At 28.6% G+C, this 26,601-nt stretch overlaps 1 protein-coding gene across 2 annotated transcripts in view; it reads left to right on the top strand.

The window, feature by feature from the left end:
* Window positions 1–26,601, top strand: part of LOC129908615 (four and a half LIM domains protein 2) — a 201,162-nt gene that overhangs the window by 62,967 nt on the left and 111,594 nt on the right. The window contains exon 1 of one of the 2 annotated variants that reach the window (XM_055985252.1): window positions 25,692–26,141. The exons of the other annotated variant lie outside the window; for it this stretch is intronic. Within the exon in view, the coding sequence (XP_055841227.1) occupies window positions 25,897–26,141 (245 nt within the window). The 5' untranslated portion in view covers window positions 25,692–25,896. Of the gene's footprint in view, window positions 1–25,691; window positions 26,142–26,601 lie in introns of those variants that run through there. 2 annotated transcript variants of the gene reach the window in all.

Below are 26,601 nucleotides of genomic sequence, written 5' to 3'. Positions count from 1 at the left end.
TACAAAGTACTTAAAGCTTTAAAAAGAATTACCTACATACATCCTCAATTTGTAATTATTAATTTAAAGATTGAACAAAAAGTAGGTTAAAGTCCTCATGTCATACATTTACACACATTATTTATTTCCCATCAAAGACGCCACTTATTTTGTCGATTATTATTTATCGATATCAACCAAACCCCCACAGATGGCGTTGTTTTCAGGCACACTTCAACACCCAATATACATACCGCATCACATTGACTTTTGCCTGCAAAAAGTTGTGTCTCCTCCTTTCTAAAGGACAATGGTAAATAAATTGAACACTTTGCTCAACAAAAACATACACCACATATTATATGCCTCAACTTTGTATACCGTTACCTACATTATTTGTGCTGCCATCCTCAGATACAGTGAAGCCTTTTTATGGCTTCCGCGCTTCAAGTTTATTGCATTTTATAGTTATTTTTGTATTTTTTCCGTTAACAAAAGTGGCTAATTGACTTTGCCTTTGGCCAATTACCCGTGTGTCCTACATGTGAAAACGTAAGGCAAACGGGTCCTCTGATTTAAAATGGCAAAATGGTCAAAGCAAAAGCAAACCAACGCAACATCGATGCCACCGCCGCCTTTTGACGACGACGATATGGCAGAGGCAATATAGTGCGGTCGATAAATTGGCTCAATGCGTGTGTCCTTGTATTTTATGATTATTTTTTTTCCTTATTTTTGTTTTAAATAGACAAAAAGAACAACAACAAACAAGGTTGACAAAATAAAAATAAGGATACATCAGTCTGAGTCTGGTCTTTTGATGCTTCCCGTCGGACGTGCGGCTGGCATTGTGGGGCAGTAGCAAAGCATTTACCTCTTTTTTAATTTTGGTCAAAGTTATACGTAATAAGGATTTATGTGCATTGAAATCATCCTTATAAATAAAAATATATGGAAAGTGTATACCTTACACAGAGAAGCTGAAGGTATATCCTTGTTGAGCTAAAATTAATAGAAAGGGTTTTTCGTAAATCACGACACAAAATTGGAAGTGCTTATTTTTAAACTCTTTTTTATTTGACATTCGTTTTTTTTTTTTTGTTGGTTTAAGTTTATACAAGAAAATACACAGTTATTTTAGGTTTCTTTTATTTTTTTAAATAGACTTGTCAGAGATGGAGAGAGAAGGACAGTGCTTAAAAAAGGATTGTTATTTTTTTCTTGATTTTTAAGGATTTATTTTCGAGATAACTAATTTGGGGTAATCGTGACTACATTTTCTTGAATGTATTTTTGTATTTTTTTGTCGGAAAAGAAAAGGAAGTGGGTGTATTTGCTTTAGATTTTCATTAAATTGAGTTAAAAGGTCATCATTGTAACATTTTTCTTATTTCTTTTTTGGGTGTTATGGGATTAAGATGTAGGTTGTGTCATAATCATAATTGTGGAGTAGCATTTAAAGGAAGTCCTTTTTAATTCTAGTTCTTTTTGGATCAAAAGTTTTACTAATTAGAAAACGTGAGGGCTTTAAAAGGAGTTGTTTGTACATTAATCAAGCTAAAGTGGTTTGAAAAGAATGAATTTTTGTAACTAAGTATTTTGTTACGAATTAATGATTAAGTGAAGGATAGTAAGCTCCTTGTACAAAACTGGTTTAAATTCTACTTGATGCTATTATTTAAGTTCTATATGAATATTATTTAAATCCATAACTATTCGAGGTATGAGGTAGATTTGGAAGTAGGTGGTTGGTATAAAGTGTCCCAGATGACTTATTTTCCAACATTTCCATTAAAATTACCGAAAATAAAATTTACTTGAAAATTCGGAAAATCTGTAAAAATTGAATTAACAGTTTTTTATTTGGCATATATTTTCATGATTTTAGGGAGTACACGAAGAATAATTTTTATTTGTTCTAAACACTGTTTATTAAGGTGTGTCAAAATGCTCAAGTATGGAATTTTCAAAAGTAATAGCTTTTAAAAGTTGCATTGCTTATTAAAATTAAATTCTGCGTTCACAATTTTCATTTTTATTAATATCTTTGGCTTGCTCAAAATATAGGAAGAAATCGAAGAAATGTGGGTTTTCAGAGCTTTTGAAACATATGTATGTTTATTTTTATTGTATTAAAATGTTTTTAGGCTTTCTCGTGAAAGATAGTTCCGAGAAAAAACTTTTAAGCTTATATTTGTTGAAATTCAACAAATTTTCATTGCACTTAGTAAAGAAGGTGCGAAAAATAAGCTAAGGAAAAAAAAAACATTTTTTTTATATATAATCTTTAATCTCTTTTTTCTTAACAACTTCAACCGATTTGAGCGAGCCAAAGACGAACGAAATTATAATATTTTTTTACATATTATTAAACCTTAGACCCTAATAAAACTTTTGACATTGCAAAATTAGAATACTTTTTTTTGGCCATACAAAAGTGACACACCCTACTGTTTATTGACTTAATGATTGAAATTTATTTCAAGAAATTGATTGTAATTTTTTTTACCGGCTAAACATTTTTTTAAAAAATTAAATAATTTTTGTTCTGTATTCCTTAGGTTTTTTCCTGAATATATGTATTTTCGAGTTTTAAATTTTTTGAAGTTTCTTAACTTTTTAGTAATTTGCATCGCGGATTTCAAATTTGCACTCAGTTTCTTCTAGGAGCTCTAGTTTGGGTCATACAGGTACTAGAAGGAAAAAACTTAAAATGAATAAACAAAGTCAAATGTTTTTTTGCTTATTAAGCAATCAATTGCAAAAATAATGGAATTATTTTTTTTTTTTTCAATTAATTCAAAAATTTAAAAAAACGCATGAATTTGAATTTATTCAGCTTTGTTTTTTAAAACCAAAAGGGTTGTTGAATGACCAGATAGAAACAAACAAATGCATTAAATCAGTTTGCACCTCATCTTCATATGAAAATAATTTCTTTAAATTCAAATTTAAATCAAAGTAATGAATTGCATACTTTTGCATTGACGCATGGCATTGTTCACCTTTCTTTTCAAAGCTTTATGTATTTTTCGCAAAGCTTTGAAGCTTTTCTACTTGTTAGAAGGGGGCGCTACTGTATAGATACAAATAAAAAAAAGAAACAGTGCAGTAAAATGAAGTTGAAATGAATCATTGTTATGTTTTCCCTATTTATTCAAATAAAAATAAATATATAAGTTTCGTCACCATAAAATAATTTTATTCATTTATTGACAAAAAAGGTTAAATTATTCCAAATATTGACAATGTTTTAATAAAGACTTAAAAGGTGATAACAAAATGTAAAACAAAATTATTTCGTTTTTCAAAAATACATATTTTTGTTTTTGGATTGTTTATAATCCAAACTTGATTTGGATTATAAATTAAAATAAAACCAATAATTATGATAAGTTCACATTTAATAAATTTGTAAATTTTGAATTTTAAAATGCATAAAAGAAAAATTAGATCTATTTTTACTTGATACAAATCCTTAAACAATTTACAATTTATGTTTTTTTAAATTTATAAATTTTTTAATCTTGAATAAATAGAGTGTTTTTGGCACTAATATATGAAATACAAAATGAAAAAAATTATAGACATACATTTTAAGGACGACCATAATCTTGTGTCACTTCATCTATTTCTAACACCAAAATATTAGTTTTAATAAGCTTTAATGTTGTTTAATTTTTGGCGGATGTGCTGTAAGAAGAAAAACGAAAATTAGTCAAATGTGTAAACTGGGTTGAAGTTGTTGAAGTTAGAACAAATACAATTTACTGCCAGAAAACGAATAGACTTAAAAAAAGGTGTGCATTTAATTTGCGTAACCCTTACTCAGATATATCTTCTTCTAAAATAAATAAGAAATAAATTGCACGACTGGGGTCGCACGTACTTGCTCTTATGCTTAAAGTAACTATAATGTTAAAGCTTTTTATTCAAGTAACTTAAAATTTGATATTTTGAAGAAATTTCATAAGTAGTATAAAAAAATTAAATCTGTTTTTATAATTAATAAAACTCCGTTTTAAAATATCTTAAAAAAAAAAACAAATATGCCATTTTATTTCTCGTATAAAAAGGTATTTTTAGAAAAAAAATTTTGAAAATTGTAGGAGCCGTTTTTTAAAAAAATAATTTTTTATATATAAAATTTTTTTAACATTTTTCAAAAAAAAAAGTTAGTATGCCATTTTGAAGAAATAATTAATTTACACATAAAAACTAAATTTCAAAATTTTTCATTGATCCGTTTTCAAAAAATTGATTTTTCAAAAAAAAATTTTGAAATATTTTTTAAAAAACCAAAAATGCGTTTTTTGAAAATTTTCTAAAATTTTAATATTATCTTTACTTACACACTTTTGTATAAAAATTTTCATTTAAATCGGGTTAATTTTGTACGAGATATTCAGAAACGAAAAAAACCGTTCTATGACAAGTACCGTTAATAACGGTACAAAAAATATTTTTTTTATTTAAAAAGTTGGCCCTTATGTGTAGTACTACACACAAAAATTTTAATCAAAATCGTTAGAGCCGTTTTTGAAAAACATTACCTTTTCTATTTCCGTTATATGGCAGGTACCGTTAGTTTTGGTCATAAAAAAAAAATTTCAATTTCTCCTCTAGGGAATCACCAAAAACTGCTAACTACCAAGTTTGAAGAAAATCACTTCACTCGTTTAGGCTGCAGCTCCAGATAGAGACAGACACACAGACAGACAGACAGACAGACAGACAGACAGACAGAATTGCCGGACCCACTTTTTTGGCATTCTCCATCATCGTAATGTCATGTAAAATTGTTATCTCGAGTTCGATTTTTTTTACGAATCCTAAACTTGCCCTATAGTACCTATATCGCAAGTAAAAATAAGAATTTAGTTTTTAATTTGTATTGGCTTTTAAAACGCAGTTTTTTTCTGATCATAATCAAAAATTTACAAAATATATAACAAGTAAAAAAACACGTATACGCCATAGTGAACAAAAAAGTTTTTATTTTCAGACTTTTAAAAATTAAATTTACTAGCAGGCTTTAGGTAGATACGGTAACTTATACTTAAATAAGGTATAATTTTACGGCACCTAAATAAATTATTAGCTGGCTTTAGGTTAATACGCTAATTTATTAATAAGGAAGAATTTTAGGCATTTTTACCATGTGTAGATAAGAACAGTAGATAAGATACATAAAAACCTGTAATGCATTCTATTTTTAACGATGAAAAATTATAATTGTTTTCAATATTTCTCACTATTCGATATCAAGCTTTATTTGTTAATATCCTTATTTTCGTAATAGAACTTACAATGTATCTATAAACTAAAATATTATTAATGCAACCAGTTTGCCTTTTCAAGCTCTAGAATTGCTGAAATTGAAGCTGCACCATATCGAATCATTATGTATGTATTACCTTGAGCCTTAAAATGTGTCTATTGACTTATTATATAGAATCACCATTAAACTAAATTCTAATACCTTAATGAGTATATTTATGGCTAACTCTAGACTAGACATATGCACGCACTTTTCATACAGATTCTCTTTTAAAATGCATGATGCACACTCAGCCCGGCGGTAGTCATTAGGTGTCACAATTATAACTAATCGTAATAAAACTTGTCAATACAATCAATTCCTATTAAATGTTAATAAACCAATGATTTCTATGAATTATTTCTAACACGTCATCTATAAGTAAGCCGAATCGTGCGTCCGTCCGTTGTTCGAACATAAGGTGTGTTGTCAACAACTGTCTATTGCAACCAGACAGATGCACTTAAAGCTATATAAATCGACACTTGTCTTCCATTTTAATTGGGCATACGACCTTAGTCTTCCATGATACTTGTGAATCTATCATAATAATTTTTTCCAATTTCGCTCGTGCTTTGTCGTGCAATTATCTTGATTTTTTGCAAAATTATATTTTCAGTTGTTGTTGTTTTTGTTATTACACCTGTCAAATATGTGCTCGAACTTATAACGTAAAATTACTAAGCACCAAAAGATTGTCATCACAAAGTGGCGATCTATTTTTGATAATTGCTGCAATCTTTCAACAAATTTTATATATCTTATATATTAGGGTGCTTCTTAAAAATCAATTTTCGAAATTTTAATGAGACACCCTTTCATTTTGTTCCTTCTGCCTTATATATAAATTGGGTAAGATTTGGTCCAGTTAAAACACGTTCTAGGGGTCGCTACCACAATTCAAAGTTTTGAAAAATACACCAAATTTTGTTTTTTTTTTCTCAGAAAATTTTAAAATTTGTAACCAGAATTAAGTACTTTATATTAAATCTCTAACTGTTTTGAAAGAAATTTTGATAAAAATACAGCGGAATAAAAATAAAGTTTAATTTTGAATATTTTTGAATTTGAAATTTTTTTGTGTGTTATTCTGTAGAATAGCTAACTGAGTGATCTTTCTTAATTGAAAAATTCAATGATTTTATCTGATTGTTTATGAGCCTAATATCTTTATTCGACAGACAGTTAACTGACTGTTCATTAGAAGATTGAAAAATCGGGTCTTAAGAGTACTTTGTACTGTAACAAAAAAAAATTTTGTTGAAATTGATCTTGTTTTTTTTTACTTAAATCTTTAGTGAATGGTAGCGACCCCTAAATTTTAATATTAAAATCGGAAAAAAATACCATATACTATGCTTATATGGTGGAACATAATGCAGGGGTGTCCCATTAAAAAATCGAAAAAAAAGATTTTTTCGACCATATAAGAAGCACCCTATTATATATAGTAATTACGCGAATGTAACTCATTGAGTCACCATCATACTCTCGCGAGTCTGAGATGATTTATTGCAACTTTTATAATGCAGGGCATCTGAAAGATGTCTTCTTTGTTCTCTAATAGTTTTATTATTTCTATATATTTACATGTGTTTTGAATTCACTTTATTTTCATTAATTTTATCTGCAATGAAAGTCGAAAGATTCAATTTGCAATTTGCGCCATTTATTGCAAGACTAGATGCAGATATTCTCCCTGAGGTCGATTTAGATTTTAGGTAAATTATCTTTTTTTTTTGTTGGTTTGTTTATTTTAAAAGAAAATAGCATCACTGACGTTCAACGGACTATAAACAGGAACATTTAAAATTACAATATTATTATTAGGTACTGCAGAGCAACAATTTTACCCACCCGCCGAATACCATTCTATTTCCCTCAATATGTGTGGTTTGCATTCAAACCTATAGAACAATTTTATGTTAATAGTATTTGATTGGGTGCAAATCATAGTTCTTGCAGAATGCCTCTTCTGGGAATGCATTTATTGGCATTAAGCCATTTATTTTTTGAACTAAGTTCTTTGTGTTGTAGTTTTAGATAGCTCTATATGGATTTTAAAGGGTGCCAAATGATGTGTATTTTGCAGATAACTGCAATTACATTTTAGATTGATGGATACTTATTCGTTTTCTATATTAATTGGGCGCTTGAAAAAAGAAGACAGGTAATATATTGAGCAAAACCCACACAGCATTACTCATTTCTATGGATGAGGAACAGTTGTTGTTGGCACAGGTGTTTTGTGTGGCGATTGTTGTTAATTTTGTGAAAAATCATATTTTTAGATGTTGCGAAATGAGTCAAAGTATTAACACATGTGCATTTTTTATTTCTGGACATTTTTTGTATATAAATATTTACATTCAATATTTCCATTGCACATTTTAAATGATATTGAATAAAATTTTCATTTTATTTTCAAGTAAAACCTACAAAACTAAAAAAAAACAATTAATATCAAAGTTTATACCAGTCCTAGGCTAGTAGTTATAAGCATAAAAATTCAAGCAATCAGAATTATTGTGTCCACTTTTATCTTTCTCCCGAACATCTTATTGTCATATTTGATGAATATTTACGAAAATTTTGCAAGTATGAAAATTTATTTAAAAAAAAAACACGTATACGCCACAGTGACCAATAAAATGATTTTTTTTTTTTGTTTAAAAAAAGCAATACCTGAAAGTATTTAGTAAATAATGTACTGTATTAGATAAACAAATTTTAATAAAAGTGTGGAGTTTTTTTGAAAAAAAAAAATCTGTAATGGTTGCATAATGGGGTACATTTAGTTTAAGTTAAATTTTCCCTTGATCAGTTCAAAATCAGTTCAAAGTTGATTTCTGGCAGTTTTGTATCCCTTGTTTTTAGTATTCTAAGAACATGCGTTTAAAAGTATTAAGTAATAACTAAGTTTTGCCATCAAGTTCCATTATCACTTCGTTAAAAGGCAACCACTACTGAAGTTGGTAAATAAGTATCGTATTTTGTTGGCTGAAAATTTACCAATTTTTATAAAAAAAGGTGTGAAGTCGATTATTAAATAAGTTGTTCCAATTTTACTAATATAATTTAAAATCAACTTTACTTGTCTTTTTTAAAGTTCTTAAAATCCATATACTCTCATACTATTTGTTCAAAAAAGGTATAATTATAAAAAAAAGTCTTAAATATTTTAATCAGTTGTTTAAATTATTAACATAACACCATTAATTGTTTTGGCTGCTTCACAACACAGTTACCAAGAATTTAATCTTTCCTTAGAACATACGGAAGAAATTTGTGAAAATTGTTCTATTCTATTGCTTTTTTGCACAACAAAATTGGGGAAAACATTTAAACACTCGATTATTTCTTATTTTTTTCTCAGAAATAATTTTTTGTAAATACAAATTTTCAAAGATTTTTCAATAAGAAAAAAGTTTGTTATTCCGTTCTAAAGAAATTATTGATCCACATAACAAATAATTTTTTGTAAATACAAATTTTCAAGGATTTTTCAATAAAAAAAAAGTTTGTTATTCCGTTCTAAAGAAATTATTGATCCACATAACAAACAAAATTTCAAGAAGGACTGGTACCGAGTTAATTAAATAAAGTACCCTTTTTGACGAAATTTGAAAAGCATCAGCTTGGAAACTTTTAGTCCCACAGAGACGATTTTAGACTCCAATTTGAGCATTTTATGAGCTTTGAGCTTTAAGGCCATCATGTTTAAAAGAAAATAATAATAAGAAAATGAGTCTTTTATATCTAAAATCAACAAAGACTACAAAAATTCGGGAATTTTTGACAGTTTTTTTTTTTTAATAATGTTCATTCGACACTCCAGTCCAAAAACTTAAGACGTTCATCGGGCCATCATCTTCAATAGCTACTCTACTCTGCTTTAGTTATAAAACCGGAGTAGAATTTTGTACGGACACAGCTGTGCATTAGTTCGACAATTTACTGGTCCAAGTCAACACCATGAAATATGCATTTCTCGAACGCAGATTTGAAGATTGCTATCCAGATTGCTATCAGAAACCTACATATATCAAAGGAATCCACAAAATTAATTCACGTGTAGAATTGAACAAACCTTTGTTCAGTAGTCCACATTGATTTCTAGATTCATATTTACAAGACTGAACAAAAACTGCAATTTTGACCGTCAAATCGTATTTGAATTTTATTGTTAGCTTTTACAGCGATGTAAACACAATATTATTGAACAAGTTGTAAATACTCGTGTAATATTACGGCAACTCTGTTAACATTCAAAAACATTCAAAAACATTCATGGCACTCAATTTGCCATTTGCAGTCATCATAAAATATTAATTTTACGCTTTCAAATACAAATGCAATACCAAAAAAAAAAAAAATAAGCTAACAAAAAAGCTTTTATCGCGTTTATTTTTCTGTTCTTTTCGTAAACATAAACAAACAAATTCTCATGCCACTGCTCTTCCACCCACCACCACCGCACAACCACACATTCATTTCATTTTCGCACGTGCTTTGGGAAAACCAAAACAAAACTCCCACCATCATTGGAAAACTTTGTGGTTGTGTGCAATGAATACACAACTCTGCTGGTTCACCGTTAACAAATACAAGAAGATACCACAAAATAGCATCCATGTGACAGAATAACGTCAGTTTTCCATGTTGGAAAACCACATGAAAGCAGAGTGGTGAGCTGATGGGTGGATAAAGAGGCGTTAAGAATGTATTGGTCGGAAAATTTCATTCATAAACATCTCCCACAACCACTAGTTGAATGTTCTTAAGGCCATACACACTTCGTACGTCTTTCTCACCGCCTACTATTGCCAGGCATAAGTAAACAGCTTTGGTTAACAGAAGCTTATTAATGGTCTTTTACTGTTTGTCTTACTCCGAGAGGAGGAGAAGGCGCTGAAGCTGGGTGGTTGCCTTGTTGTGTAGCTTGGCACGATGTCTTAGTGCGCCTTGCAACAACCACTAAATGCTCTCAGTTCAGTTAAGATAGTTTACGGATCTTTGACGGATGTTGTTATGAGATTCAATGAAAAGTATCTATATCTCTCGTTTTCGTTTGGTCTTCTTAATATTTCGTTTTTTTTATTCGAGAAATTAAATTTATTTCTGTGCGTTTCGCAAAGTGTCTTCTCTCTGCAAGTGAAAATTTATAAAAATCAAATCTGTTTTTGAGCATCTTAAAGAGGTTGTGTTTGGTGGTTGCAAATTTTAGCATTGTTGTAAATTGCTAAAATAACATAAAATGCATAGTGTTGACGCGATGTAAACAACGATATTGAATTATAATTCCTCCATAAAAGATTTTTATTTTTGTTATAAATTCGAATTATTCAACTGCACGTGGCAGAGGCGTAGGTATAAATAAATTGTTTATTTTGTGGATGAATATAGACGTCAAAATAATATACAAAACTATTAATAATAAATTAAAATTAAATAAAATAATATTTATATGACGCCAATGGCAAAGTTTTCTTTGTAGTTTGTATATTCAAAGAATGTTTAAAATAAAAATTCATATATGTAGTTGCTTTGTGATTTCTTAAAAGTTGCAGTTTTAAATATTACTAAATTGTAACTTACTATAAGAAAACTTTAAACCAAACAAATATTTTTTAATCTATTGGTAATTTTTTATGATTTATGACTTTTGTAAATTTAAGTCTTAATTTATTGCAGTCAACAGCAGATTTTTCTCTATAATATAAAATATAAATTGAGCTTTAAAAAGCAAAATTTTACTTCATTGGTTTTTTGGATATTTTTGTTCAATTTATTTCTGATTTTCTAATTTCATATTAAGAATAGTAAAAAATTTACTTTCGAAGAAAATATATTCAATCGTTCCAGAAAATCTATTAAAGATTTGAAAACTACTTCTATTTTTTGGTTGCTGAGATATCGATCGTAACAGACAAAACAATCGATAAATCCGGTCCATATGGTATAGTTAATACAAAAGATTAACTTAGGTAGAGAAACCCAGAAAAGTCGCAATAATTAAAAGCGCAAATGGTAACGAAAAAATTGTATCGTGTATTGGTCAGGAATATAATAACACGGTGTTACAAAAATGAGGTTTCAAAATATACGCGGGCGGAGAGCTATCAGGTTTTGTTTCTGATTAGGAAACGGTATTTGAAAATCTCCTAACACCCCCAAAATCTGGAGTTACGGGCAAAAAACGGTTTTTTGGACCTTCACCCATTGAAAAAATTCTAGCTTCGTCAATTTTGTACCCATTTTTTTTTAGAAAAATGCCCCTCCCACCTAAACGGGGAGAGATAGACCTCCCTCCCAAAGAAAAAAATGTTTGTATTAAGCTCCTCTATAAAAACCCGTTATCAAATCCTGGCGCCCAAGTTATCTGACTACGTGCCGAAACAACATTTTTGTTCTGTACCTAAAAGTTCGAATTTCTGTATCTGGGTTGAAATCGAAAAGTTTTTTTTTCTAAGCCAATTTTGAAGTGATTTTCATAAAAAATAAATCGATTGATTGGGAAATAGATATAGTTTTAGTATATATTTTTTAAATAGTATGTTGTTTTGAAAACATATAGGTACTTTAAATTGATGCCGAAGTTGGGCAAATGACGAAAAAAATGTAATTTTTGAACTTTGACAGCTTATAAATTCTAAGTGGTTTAACCGAGTTACATGTTGAAAAGGTATATTTATCTATCAGAAACCGTTAAAAAAAATGGGTAAAAAATCGACGAAGCTAGAATTTTTTCAATGGGTGAAGGTCCAAAAAACCGTTTTTTGCCCGTAACTCCAGATTTTGGGGGTGTTAGGGGATTTTCAAATACCGTTTCGTTATCAGTGCGACTAGCTCTACAAAACCTGATAGGTCTCCGCCAGCGTATATTTTGAGTGTTACACCGTGTAATTAATCAAATTAAAATGTAACGAAAACGAAAAAATCTTAAAACTATAAATATGTCATATCAAAATAAAATTTAAAAAAAAAATGACATTAAAACTCTTTTGAAATATGAAAAAGGTTCAGAAATGTGCGCAAAATGTTTATAAAGCTTCCAAATAATGTGGTACAATAATTGTTATTCACCCCTAGGTTTTGATAAAACAAAGCGATTGCCGTTTATTTTACGAAAATCGGTTCATTATTTCAGTGGTGAGGAAAGTCTAAATTTTTTTTAAATTAATTTTTTTGTGTTTTTATACGTTTTTTTTTGTCATAACTTTTTAGCTTAGACCAATACAATTTTTTTTAAATAAAAAATATCGCCTTAGATTTTTATGAAACGAGGTTTAATTTTTCAAAATCGGGTGAGTTTTACGACTTTGGTTGGTGTCCAAACCTCAACAGACAAATTGTCTGCAAAGTTCAGGGTCATATAATTATCTCAGACTTTTTGGACAAAAATAATTTCTCAAAAAACAAAAACTATATAATATGTATTTTAAATTAATTTTTTTTGTTTAACTACTTTAAGGGAAAGTGACATTTTATTCAATTTCATTAAATTTAAGAAGTAGTTATCGAATAATCTAAAAATAAATAAAAATATCTTCAAAAGGATGTTCTCTTAGTAATTTGATTTTTAAGCAAAATAAAATTTTAAAAACTTGATGTTAAAGTTAAAATTTACTGAGAATGTTAAAGCTTTTTATTGAAAAGTTCATAAATTAATAACTTCAATTTAATTTTTCAAGAAATGATAATTTAAAATTCGTTTTCAAAATTACCAAAATACATTTACATACATAATGTAATGTACTCGTATGTATTTAAGAATTATTTTTACCTCCAAACCTAACATTTTTAATTTCTTATCTTACAAAAAACAAAATTAAAAAATCGTTAAAGTCGTTTGTTTAAAAAACAAAATTAATACATATATTTTGTATACAAAAATTTTTTTGTCCATTTAGTCAGAAAAATAAAAGGTAATTAGTTTTTCATTCTTTGGTAATTGTTTTCAAGTACATATTATTATAAATTGTAATCGAAAAAAAATCAAAAATTATTTTTTCAAAATTTTGCTTTTGTGAATGGTTAAGTAATGTACTTTACTTAAAAAATCATTAAGTAAAGTACATACCAAGTTTAAAAAAAAAAAATGATAATTTGATTCAGGGTGTACCTATCTCCAGATAGAGACGTTATATCAAGTCCGAAGTTTGACATAAGTACATATGTATATTCAAAAAATATTTTCAAAAATGTCAACACGATTTCTTTTATGTAAGACTAATTTGTAATGATTTTCAAGTTTTTTCTATACATTCGAATGCTTACATAGTCGTCTATATAATTTTTTCCACAGTGTCTTATTTAAAATTGTTTTGTATATTTTCTGAAGAAGAAAGAAAACAATAATGTGTGCAGTTAACAATTAATCTTCGAATAATGTTCAACTAAAACAATGCAATATTTATTAGAAAAGATAAAATAATTAAAATATCCCCCATAGAGTCTAAAAGGAATGTGCCACTATTAATTAACTGCAATAGACGATGATCATAAACTTCCGTTTGGCAGAAAATTACTAAAAAATTTCTAAATGAAGCAAGAAAAAGTATGACACAACAATTAAAAATTTGAATTTAAACTAATTTGAAGCTAGTATTTTATATGAACAGTTTTTTTTTATAAATTTGTTTATAGTAAAAATTGCTAGACTAATGCGCATTCATTTAAGAAAAGCCGTTTTGTTATGCAATTTTTCTTTTCCTTTTAATAGTTATTTTCAATATTTTAAACTTTCATTGTCAACAATTGAGAGGAAAAAGCTTTTGAAATATTTATTGTTTTCCTTGAAGATTGTTTACTACAAAAAGACCAAATTCAAGTTCGACAACTCTCGAAAAAATCTTAAAAAATTAGTAAACATTTCGGTCAATTTCTTGAATTTATTTATTTCTTGAATAAATATAAAAAAGAACAATTTTATCAACCGTTTTGTGGTCCAAGAAGATGGAATGAACCTCATGTTTATTTGGCCACAAAAAAAAATGATTTGAATTTTGAACGCCTGCGAAAGAATTTTTTCGTCCATTCGTTCGTTCGTTCATCTGAAATTGTGTTGACATTTTGAATGTCTTGACGTCCGCCCATCAATCAAGAGCGGCCAAAACAAAAATGCATGTCAGGTGCACATACGAATAAGAAACAAACAAGCAGAAAAACACAGAAGCAGTAATAATAATGTTCGCAATAAAGTCAAGGCCACAACCACATCATGGTTCACAATCATATGTGTGAAGAAGGAGAGGCTTACAATTTATATTTTCTGTTTTTGAATTCTCATTTTTTCATTTCCATCGCAAAAATGCTTACTATGCAAATTGATGGGTATGAGTGGTATGTTGTAGATGTGTGGTGTGGTTTCGGTTTCTGTATACTTGCAACTTTGCATCTGCGAAATAATAATTATTGCAACTAACATGTCCTACAGGATTTGAGTTTTGTTGCATTTGAGATGTGATGGGTAGTTTTTATGGAAGGGGTGGATTTTAAACAAAAGCTACAGAAGGCGCTCGCCAAGTTTAGGTTTCTTGACACTCCCGCAAGATAACACTCTATGAATGCCTTATTTTAATTGAGGACAGAGTCGGATAAAAACTTTCAAGTACATTTCACTCTGAAGTATTTTTCCTAACGTGGCAGAATTTTTCGTTTTGAAAGCGTTTTTCTTTAAGGCGTATAGTTTTCTTAAGCCGCTTCTGGATTGCTCAATCACTTCTCGAACTTGTTATTATCTTTAATCGCACTTAATTTTTAAGTATTGATTCAATGAATGTGTCTTTCGGCAAAAAAAGAGAGAAAGGATTTTTATATGTGGTGTTGCAAAACAAGTCGTTTTGATGTTTGTCTCATGTTGCTGATTTGAACTGATACATAAAATTCAGGCTACGTCCGTCCACTTAAGAAAATTTCTTTTTCTTAACATAAAATCAAACGATAACGGTTTTTTTTTTTTATTTTATCACTTGGACTCGTTTTTAAAAGTGTTGGTTGTTATCGTAATGCCTAGTTTACAAGTGATATAAAAATTGAATTAATTAGTAGAGGCTACCAGTACCAGCTTTGTATAGAAAAGCATGATTCTTCTTTGATGCAAATATGGGCAGAAAAAATAGTTGTAAAGTTGAATACAATTTTATTTACAAATAAATTAAATAGTGAGATTGACGGATTAGAATTGATGAAGTGGAATTTTATAAGTGTGGCACTAAAGTGAGTGATATTAATCGGATAAAGATTCCTTTTTTTGCATGAATCATTTTTTATTAATTTTGTGTGTTTTATTTCCGTCAAAATACACTATAGGCTATAGCCCAACAAATTAAAGTTACAAACAAATATTGTTTTTTGACAGACCGTATCTCAGTGAAAAATTATCGTATCATGTGAGAGCAAACATGTGAAAGCTAAATTCTTCTAGTTTTACGGTTTTAGTACTAAATGTAAAAGTGTTTAATTTTTCTTTGGTTTATCTAAAATTTAAACAATATTTATTAATAAATTGTTTTATTTCATCTCAAAAGTTCAATTTCTCAGAACAGAAAAACTTTTTGATGGGTAAATCTTTAACTTTGTAAATTTATTTTAAGTTCATATATCCAATTTTAATAATATTAAGCCTCATTTTAATCTTATTGCTCCATGTTATAAAAAAGCGGTAAAATTTCAAAAAAAAGGCCTATTTTTATAGCTTTTCTAAATTGATCTCAAAAGTAAGAAAACATTTTTTTTACAAAGTAGACTTAGGTCCATTTTCTTCACTCGGAGTTGAACATAACTTGAGAATTTTTAATATAAAAATTCTTAAGTTTTGTTCAACTCCGAGTGAAGAAAATGGACCTAAATTTCTTTGTAGAGAATTAAAAGAAATTTTCTGTAAAGTGATCCGTTATTTGAGATATATGTATGTAAGTACCTAGTCAAAGTCAAGGAGTATGGTTTTTGGCTTGATAACTGATAATAAAGAGCCTTTCAAAAATAATAATCATTTTATCCAAAAAAAAATTTCCCAAAATGCTTTTTGTTTTGTACGATAACTTTTCACTTAAATACGGTCTGTCAAAAATCACTACAAAAATAACGATTTTTTTTTATATGTATTTAATAAATTCAATGAAATTATTAAAACATAGAAAGCAAAAAATTACACTTTTATCTTGATTTTTTTGTTATCTCACACTTTATTTCGGTATTTTTTCCGTAGAATATATTTATATACCTACATAAAATTTATGATTTAATTAAAACCAACTAAGGCCCATTTGCTGAAACGAGTCTTAAATATTTAAGTAAATCATAAAGGCCAAAGTTTCACATACCGGTTTGCACGAACTTAAAAGTGACCCCTAAATCTGACTAAGTTTAACATAATTTAGGATGAGGAAATATTAGATCATAAGTAAGTTTAAGAACGGTTAACTTACTTTATACGTGTGTTAACCATTAGCAGATGGTACAATTTGCCGCACAAATTCGTATACAATTTTTAACATTTTGCTGTCAAAATTTTCACTCACAATACAAAAAAACACAATGACACACAAATACATACACAAAAATAATCTTTCAAATGAATAATTTGTTTTTAATGAATTAAACACCATTTATTTTACCGCTTTCACTATTATTCATTTTTTCTTCAATAAAAATAAACAGAACAACCAAATTTCTTATATTATTTTCCGTAAATTGTTCAAAAACAATTTGAATTAACTGACGTTTGTGTCGATTTGACAATTTGATTTGAAGCTCTCAGCGATTTCTCACATGAAAGTAAATCATTGCAAGGTTGAACATAAATATTTTTTAGCAACTTGGAATAAACTAAGTAAAACATACGTGCTATGTTCGACCTAGCTAAGATTTAAATTTATGATCCGTATGAGCAAATGGGCCTAAACTAATTATATTTTTAAATTCTATTTTTTTCACAACTTTTAAAAATAAACAAAATTTGAGAGAACTAAATTTTAAGTTTTTAAAAAAGTATGTGTTTTTTTGTGAAATATCAATTTTTCGAAAAAAATGTATTATAATCTTTGGATGTTGATTTATGACATATACCATTTTTTTATCAAAACATTATTTAAATAAAAAAATTATCTTACAACTTAGATTTTCGTTTCCAAAATATGCATTTAATTAAAGTTTAGTACGTTTAATTTAATTAAAGTTTAGTACGTTTTTTAAGCTTACCTACACACATTTTTAAAATTGTTTTTATTTTACTTGAAACATCAATTTTTTAATCGGTGATTTTAGTCTTTAATAAATTCTCAATTTCCACTCTAGGAAATTACCCAAAACTCTTAAATTCTAGTTGGCTTAAGGGGTTTGGGATTCAGACCGAGATAGAGACAGACAGAATTGCGAGATCCACATATAGAAATACTTCAATCGCTGACTAATTTATTATAATATCTTTTCATGTATGACCACCATCCACCATGTGTTTGACCACCAAGTATTGGAAATAAATATTTTCTATGTACCCACTCGTTTTAAAGGTCACCACTTCTAAATTATATGAATAGAGTCAAAACAAAGTGTTGATTTTATATTTTTTAATGTGTATTCTTTAAAACTTAATTCGATAGTGTCAATTTGCTTTCATATGATATTTAGCATAAATCTCATCATCGTTGTTTTTTTTGCCAAAATAATGTCGAAATTGACATTTGACTGAAAGAAATGTCAAAATAAAATGAATAGACATGACACATTTCTAAATGGCTTGCAATTAATTGTCAATGATTTGGATATACTTTGGCATTCATTTGTCATACTGTGTCACACATTGTTGTTTGTATCTCTATGATACAAGTGACGGCGGCGGCGGCGGTCAATGTTTGTGTGACCACTTTTGATAATAACGTGTCGAAATATTTACCCAATTTGGGTTATATTTAAACACCGCCAACGACATTTTAATTGGATTGTCAAATGGACCGGTTATAAGCAATTATTATAAGAGACAGTCTTACTATTATTGCAATTTAACATTATATGGAATTCCAGTTAGTTTTTTTTTTTCTTCTATATGAAGAGAAAGAAACATTTGTACTTTATGTATAAATAAATATAGTTTAATTTAATTTTCATTTGACATTTTGTTTTTGCCATAATGTCGCAGACTGTGACATCTTAAGCAATAACGAAGGAAAGATGCAAGATTGATTTTTGCATTGGAAGAAAATACATTTCGACACTGATGGCTCAAAGTTTAGACGGTAATAGACAAACCGGAAAAAATAGTCTTGGCTTTGACCCTGGTTAAATGCACTCAAAGTGTGTTACACTAAAGAAAAAAAACTTAAAATCAACGAAAACCGCTTTGATTAAATTATTTTACGGAATGACTTTGCGCTGAAGACGATTATTATTTTAAAATAGAATGTTTAAATAAACTCAGAAGCATTTGATTTGGCTCATATAAAAGTGCATAGAAGTAAGTCATTTACCGCTGCAAAAATGTGGTGTTTTATTTCAACTCAAATGTTCAAACCCTCAGAACAGAAAAACTGTTTGATGAATAAATCTTTTTTTTGCAGATTTATTTCATAACACTAGTTTACAATAAAATTAAAATTTTTTGGACACCAAGTGCCGTTATACTTTTCGTATAGATTTGAGCCCAGAAAACTCGAAAATCTTATCTAAAAAAATATTTATGGATAGGTTTTCGAGATATGATTTTTCAAAGTTTTTTGTCGTTTTTTTCCAGCATACTTAGTATTCGGGCTATATCTTGAGTAATAAACAACTAATATGAACAAAAAAAAACCGGTTCCTGAAAGCTGATCAAATAAGTAACAAACACTGGAATAACTTTTTTCGGTCACTCCAAAAGTTTAAGTGCATTGTATCAAAACACTTAAAAGAAATGGACTTTTTAAAGGAAATTTTTGCAAAAAAAAGAGTTTCTTACTGACATAAAAATCTAAATCTTGCTAATCTTCAAAGTTTTATATTTTTGAAAAAGTATCTTCTTTTTTCCGTTACATGTTCAATAACTATAAATGCTTAAAGGATAAAAATAGACTATTTAGTAAAAACACCAAAAATGTCATGTTTTTCTCTTTTTCGAATAGTTTTTCATTAGTTTTTTTACAATATTTTAATTTTAAATTTTTTAAAGGATACATATCGATAGAAAATTTAATTATCTACAAAAAATTACTTAATACAAATTTTCATATTCGGCTTCCTTTTCAAGTTATAGACGAAAATACAAAAAATAACAAAAAAAAAGTCGAAAATATAAAATATAAATTATAATATCTTTATAACTTATTCATAGATTTTGAAGAAAATTATCTTGTTATCTTTAAACAAATCATTTTTTGTTCTTTTTTTTTTATTTTGGTACTTCCACTCTGTTTTAATTTCAGCAACAGCTGCAATCATCACAAATTAAAAATAAAAACAAAGTGGAAGTATCAAATTAAAAAAAAAAATGATTTGTTAAAGACTTCCACCAAGTAAAAGCCAACAAAACAAAAGACTTGTTATCTTTGCCAGAAAGTGTACTACACATAAAAAATATAAAACTATGAGGATTCGCAAGATTAAGATTTTTTATGTCAGTAAGAAACTCTTTTTTTGCAAAAATTTCCATTTCTTTTAAGTGTTTTGATACAATGCACTTAAACTTTTGGAGTGACCGAAAAAAGTTATTCCAGTGTTTGTTGCTTATTTGATCAGCCTTCAGGAACCGGTTTTTTTTGTTCATATTAGTTGTTTATTACTCAAGATATAGCCCGAATACTAAGTATGCTAAAAAAAAAAACGACAAAAAAGTTTGAAAAACTATATCTCGAAAACGTATCCATCGTAATTTTTTTTTTAATGATTTTCGAGTTCCTGAGGTAAAAGTACGTAAAAATAAATTGCACGACTGGGGTCGCACGTACTTGCTCTTATGCTTAAAGTAACTATAATGTTAAAGCTTTTTATTCAAGAAATTTAAAATTTGATATTTTGAAGAAATTTCATAAGTAGTATAAAAAAATTAAATCTGTTTTTATAATTAATTAAACTCCGTTTTAAATTATCTTAAAAAAAAAAAAAACAAATATGCCATTTTATTTCTTGTATAAAAAGGTATTTTTAGAAAAAAATTTTCGAAAATTGTAGGAGCCGTTTTTAAAAAAAATAATTTTTTATGTATAAAAATTTTTTAACATTTTTCAAAAAAAAAGTTGTTATGCCATTTTGAAGAAATAATTAATTTACACATAAAAACTAAATTTCAAAATTTTTCATTGATCCGTTTTTAAAAAATTGATTTTTCAAAAAAAAAATTTGAAATATTTTTTAAAAATCCAAAATTGCGTTTTTTGAAAATTTTCTAAATTTTTAATATTATCTTTACTTACACACGTTTGTATAAAAATTTTCATTTAAATCGGGTTAATGTTGTACGAGATATTCAGAAACGAAAAAAACCGTTCTATGACAGGTACCGTTAATAACGGTACAAAAAATATTTTTTTTTATTTAAAAAGTTGGCTCTTATGTGTAGTACTACACACATATAGTACCTATATCGCAAGTAAAAAATAGTGGAATTGAGTGTCCATTTTGGCTGTAAACCGGTGTTATTAATCTTATAACTTGTTATAAAATATAGAGGTACATTTTCTAAAAAACCGTAAAAATGCCTTTTTTTATAGCTTTTCTAAATGGATCTTAAATCCGTTTTAGCAAAGTAAACTCAATTTTTTTTTGTAGAGAATTCAATGAATTTTTTAAATGTGTCCTTGAATTTTCTGCAAAGTGATCCGTTGTTGAGGTATTGATGTCAAAATCAAGAGTATGATTTTTGGTTAGATGAATCATATTGCAGTATAAAAAAAAAAACGTAGAAATTTGATATGAAATTAATCTTGAAGCTTAATAAGTAGCCTTTCTAAAAATAATAATCATTTTACCAGAAAAAAATTTACCACTTTCTTGAGAAATAAAAACAAAAAAATTGAAAAGTTTCAGTTTTTGAACAGTTTCGATTATTTATCTATTTTACCATTTGAAATCAAATATTTAGTAGGTATTAAGATCCTAAAATTAGAAGAATGTAGCTTGAAAGGCTTTCTCTTTTGGCATGATACAATCATCTTTTTTTTTCTAAGATAGAGCATATCGAATATCACTAAAAATGGAAAGGTAAACTATATTCTACACTACAGTACTTTAAAATAATAAGCACGTTTAATATTCACACTATTCACTGTTTAACGTACCTATTTTACAAAAAAACACTTACGAGAAACAAACCACGAATAATTTTTTAAAAAATCAGCCGCCTCAAAAAAATATTTTTTTTATTAAAAAAACACAAAATATCCTACTGTATCAACTAATTTTTGTAACGAAATGGTTGACAGATGTGCGTTTTATGTAAGTCAACCTTTGAACTAAAGAAACTTGTTAATGTTCAGATATATTTTTTTTAGAATTTGCAAATTGTTGTATATATTTCTGATTCACTGTTTTCGTCATGCTAAATATTTTTTAAATGTAGGTATATGTATGTAGGTTCCTCCTAAATGCAAATTTTGAATTTTAATTGAGATAAGCTTAGCTTAATTAAACGAAATCAATTTATCGATTTAAAGTTACCAAATCATTTGGTTTGTTTTCTTGTTTTGAACTCTTCACAGTAAGTTCAAAGTTACACCATACAGCTAGTTAAGTTGTATTGTTTCCCATAGGCGATATAAACATTAACGCATGACGACAATACGAATTCGAATACACCTTATTACCTCGCAGCGTTACGTGTACTCCATTTGGAATGGAACTCAATTTTCGTAACTCTCCTGGTTTGATGTTAAAACAACACCAACCATGTTTTTCCACTTGCTTCAACTTCGAATTCATTACTTATTGAGATAGTACACATACAAAAAAAATTGTTGTTGTTTAAGTTTGGCTTGAAAATTGGGAAGTTACAAAAACAAAGCAATACAAAATAAGTTTAAAACTTTAGTAGGTTTTGGATGAGAGAGCACATGTAAATTATATAACAAAAACTAAATAAGAGAAAAATAAATAAATAAAAAACTGCAAGTGGCACGTTGTTAGGTTTTGTTTCTCTATAGTTGATTGCACGCGCTATAACGCTCCAATATGCGGCTAGAGTAGCTCACAAACAGTTGTCATTCGGTCTGGCCGTGAGACGGACGGTTTTTTTTTTTTTTTTTTGTTTTTGTTTGTTGTTTATCGTGAGTTGTGCCTTTTTTTGACACAATTTTTGCTCTTCCAATTCCCTTTTTGACTGAGTTTTTTTTTTAACTTTTGTGGTGACAACACAATGATTGTTAATTTATGTTAATTAAAAAAACGCGTAAAATGCAACCAACTATATATAGAGACATACTGATCGAGTTTTTTTTTCATTTCACACTTCGATAATATACGAGATATTACTGATATCTTGAAACATCATTGTTTAAAGAAGATTGCATTTGTCTTTAACTAAAAGATCGATATTATATCAATGCAGGTTACTTAAGTGTAGTTTTGTGATCAATCTATATGGACTGATCGTTCAGTGATCTGAATTGAATAATCAATAAACAATCGGCTATATCTGGCTGCATGTTGAGTGCGTGTTTATGGTTTTTTTATTATCGTTTATTTCAAAACGAACGAGATAGAGAACATGTCGATAGATAACGAATTCAAAATAAATTAATAATAAACTGAATGTGTGTGTGTGTGTTAGAGAGAGAAAGAGGGAGAAAAGAGAGAAATTACTATAATTTTTGAGTTTGATCAATTGTAATAATTAAACTTTTCATCTTCAGAAGGGGTGCAAGGTAATACCTATAATGACTGCATTTAATAATAATCGCATGTTTTGAACAAGTTGAACAATTTGAACTTTGGATGCGAACAGTAAATTATTTTGTTGTTTCCGTTAAATGACTAATAATTTCGATACCAACTTATAGGTATCTATACACAAAAATATTTACTTAACCTTAATGAAGCTGGTAATGTTAGTTCGTAAAATAACACCGGCACACAAAAAAAAAAGTGTTATGTACCAGAAACCAGACCTTTCTTTCTATATGTTTTTGGACACGCTGAATCCGAATTTCAAGTCCGTTTTGCCCGTTCGTCCTCCAGTTTTGAGAAAAATGTAAAAAATACCCCCAAAAAAGGCAAAAAACTTCCTTTTTTTTAGTTTTTTGCATTTTACTCAAAACTGGAGGGTGACAGCGCCAGACGGACTTGAAATTCGGATTCAGCGTGCCCAAAAACATATAGAAGGATAGGTCTGGTTTCTGGTACATGACAGTTTTTTTATTTTGTGTGCCGGTGTAATTTATCAACAAATATGAAAATAGTAGAGCTAGGCTTCGAAACTAATTGAAATTAAATTTCCAACAGAGACTTTCGTTTATGGAATTCAAAATAAATAATTGTGAATTTCATTTTGATTTCTAAAATAGTTCTCATCCTCTCGAAATCATCTTGTCAACCATCTATCAGTAGTAGTTAATTTCTGATCTCATTTTTTGCTAAAATAAATAATTTTTGCATCAATATAGAAGGAGTGGGCGTTGGCAGTATTTTTTCCTAAACTACTTCCAAAATTTGAAACTCGCTTAAGGACGCATACCCTGAAAATTTTATTGAAATTAATACATCGAGCCCTCCCCGCCAAATTATCAATATGAATGAGATTTATTTCCCAAAAATGATTCCTCTCCTCAGAAAAACTACGACTCTGCAAAGGTTAAATAGTCGAAAAGTGAAGCCTGTACCAATTTTTTTCCATTCAGAATACTAATTTTACTGCAGTTTACGAATGTTGTGCCGTTTCCCCACCAAAAATTCGTCACATTAGAGTCCGCAAAAAGTCAAGTTCTTGTTCACAGCGATAAATTAACTTTCTTCATTTTTTTTTTCAACCGATTTGCGATCCTGTAATCAATGATGCACTCCACGGTCTCGCACAGAAAAAATCTGAGTTAAAAAATGAAGTATTGTAGGTACGCTTACAATTTTGGCTTTCATTTTCTAATGAACCGGTTTCTTCTTCAACCCCTCCGAGTGAAGAAAGGGCTTTTAATCAATAAAAACAGTTAATTGCGTGACGTGATGATTACTGCGATTCAGATATTACGCCAGAGGTCTGGGTGCGAATCCCAGAATTCACCACCTAAAATTTTTTTCAGGGGTACTGCCCCTTGCGAGGAACTGGAAAACCTCTAAGAATTTCATTGTCATGAAAAGGTTGGAAATTATTAGTCACTAGACCTTAGGGTGTATCTAAAACATTTCGCGCCACAAATTCATTTTTTTACTCTTTGGTGCACGATGAGGCCAAATTTTTCAAACATGAAAAACTAATCAGCTTCAATTCATATAAAAAGAAAAATGAAAGGTAAATTGTTTCACATGGAATCTTGACCACGTGAAACTCACAAATAAGATTTTCTCCCTCGTTTTATCTATTCAACTCTTTCATGTTGTGGTACCTTTTGACCACTTTAAGTTCAAGGGACTAACTAGAAAAACTAGAATACAGTCATAGCTCAAAAATTAAATGTGCATTGCATTTGCTTTTGTTTTCCGCTCATTAAAATTGTATATTTGATTTCCGTTTGGATTACTTTACCTACTCAATAACATGTCAACAAAACAATCGCGAAATGATTCAATTCTATTGTCTCGTCAAAATATTTGTTCTTTTTCTTCTCTGTAATTATACATGTTCATCCACAGGCCATCAATTTGTAACTTTGAATTGTATTTGTTTCAGCAAATTGAAGCTCAATTAAAGTGCTGATCACGTATTTGGAGAAAGACGCGAGGACATATTTCCCTCTCCCCCACATTCATAACAACAAACAAATAAAATAATGAAAATTGTTGGCGCTCTTTTGAACTCCAAAACATCACATTCAATTGTTTGTTCATCAATTGGTTCGCAGATGAAATATTTATTTGCAAATAGCTACTGAAACTATCTATCAGATCTAACGATCTGATCAGTACGCGAAAGATCGTTTTTTAAAGTAGGTACGAGTACGTCTGATTGTTTTATTATTTTTTTTTCTTTTGGTTCTCCGCTTTTTTACCCTATAAATTATAAAAATTCGTTTTATTTTTCTTTTCCTTTTTTTTTTGCGTTTTTTCGAACTGATAATGATATATGAGACGACTCAAAAAAATGTGGTCTTATCTCTCTTAAACACACCCCTCGGAGTCTCTAACACACACATATGTACCTACATGAATTCATTAAGTGACATTCAAACGAAATATGAGAAATGAGAGTCTATCGACTTCGACTTTAAACATTAAACATCAATTTTTTCTTTTTAATTTCGAATTTTTTAGATAAGAAACACTGACTTGACAGTTCGTTTTGAAATTTGTATTCGTTAACAGTTAGTGTCTAGTTCTCAGTCTGCTACAATATTGTGTTTTATTTCACTGTTTGGCGTTTTTAAATTTTAGAGTTTTCTTCATTGATAAATCAATCAAAATAAAAATTTCGAAAATTATTTCGAAAAGAAGTGTGAATAAGTTTATTTTCTGAAAATATCTAAATTTGAGTTTTAAAAAAAATGGGTTTCGTTGATACCTGTCCCTGTAATACTGCCACCCAATTGGAATACAAGCGATCAAACAACTACAACAATGGATTAAGACCAAAGGAACCTATGGATGAATTCGAAGTTCAACCGATTTATATTCGAAAAACTCCCAAATTTCCAACACGAGAACGTCACATGGCTATTCGAAGGAAAAAATCAACAACAAACTTTTGTAGCGGATCGAAATCATGCTGTCATAGCAAGTGTGCGAATGAGTAAGAACAATATTGTTTCCATTTTATTTGCAGACGAAAAAAAAAAAACACAAATTAAATGAATAATGATTATTATTAAAATAATCAAGGTTGAGCGGGTGGTGTTGTGGTATTTGTATTTTTGTTTTGATTGAAAACAAAAGGTATGTGTGCATGCATGTGTGATGGTTGAAATTTTAAATCAAATAGCCGGCTATTATCTACAATAGGTCAATTAGTGTTATTTTTTTTTTTAGTTTTGTTTGGTTGTTGAATTTTATTTGCTCTCTTTTTAACTCTGTCATTATACAATACAATTTTATTAAAACGTTGGTATTGAAAATGAGAGCTGTAATTATTTTAATGGGTGTTTTAGTTGAAATACAAAAAAAAATAAACTGATAGTAGGTATATGTATGCAACTTTGTTTTTAAAAATTTTGATTTTAAAATAAAATTTCAAAAATGAACCGTTTTTAAGA

This window comes from Episyrphus balteatus, chromosome 2 (genome assembly GCF_945859705.1).
Source record: "Episyrphus balteatus chromosome 2, idEpiBalt1.1, whole genome shotgun sequence".
Lineage (NCBI taxonomy): Eukaryota > Metazoa > Arthropoda > Insecta > Diptera > Syrphidae > Episyrphus > Episyrphus balteatus.
This window is presented reverse-complemented; position numbering and strand designations above follow the sequence as displayed.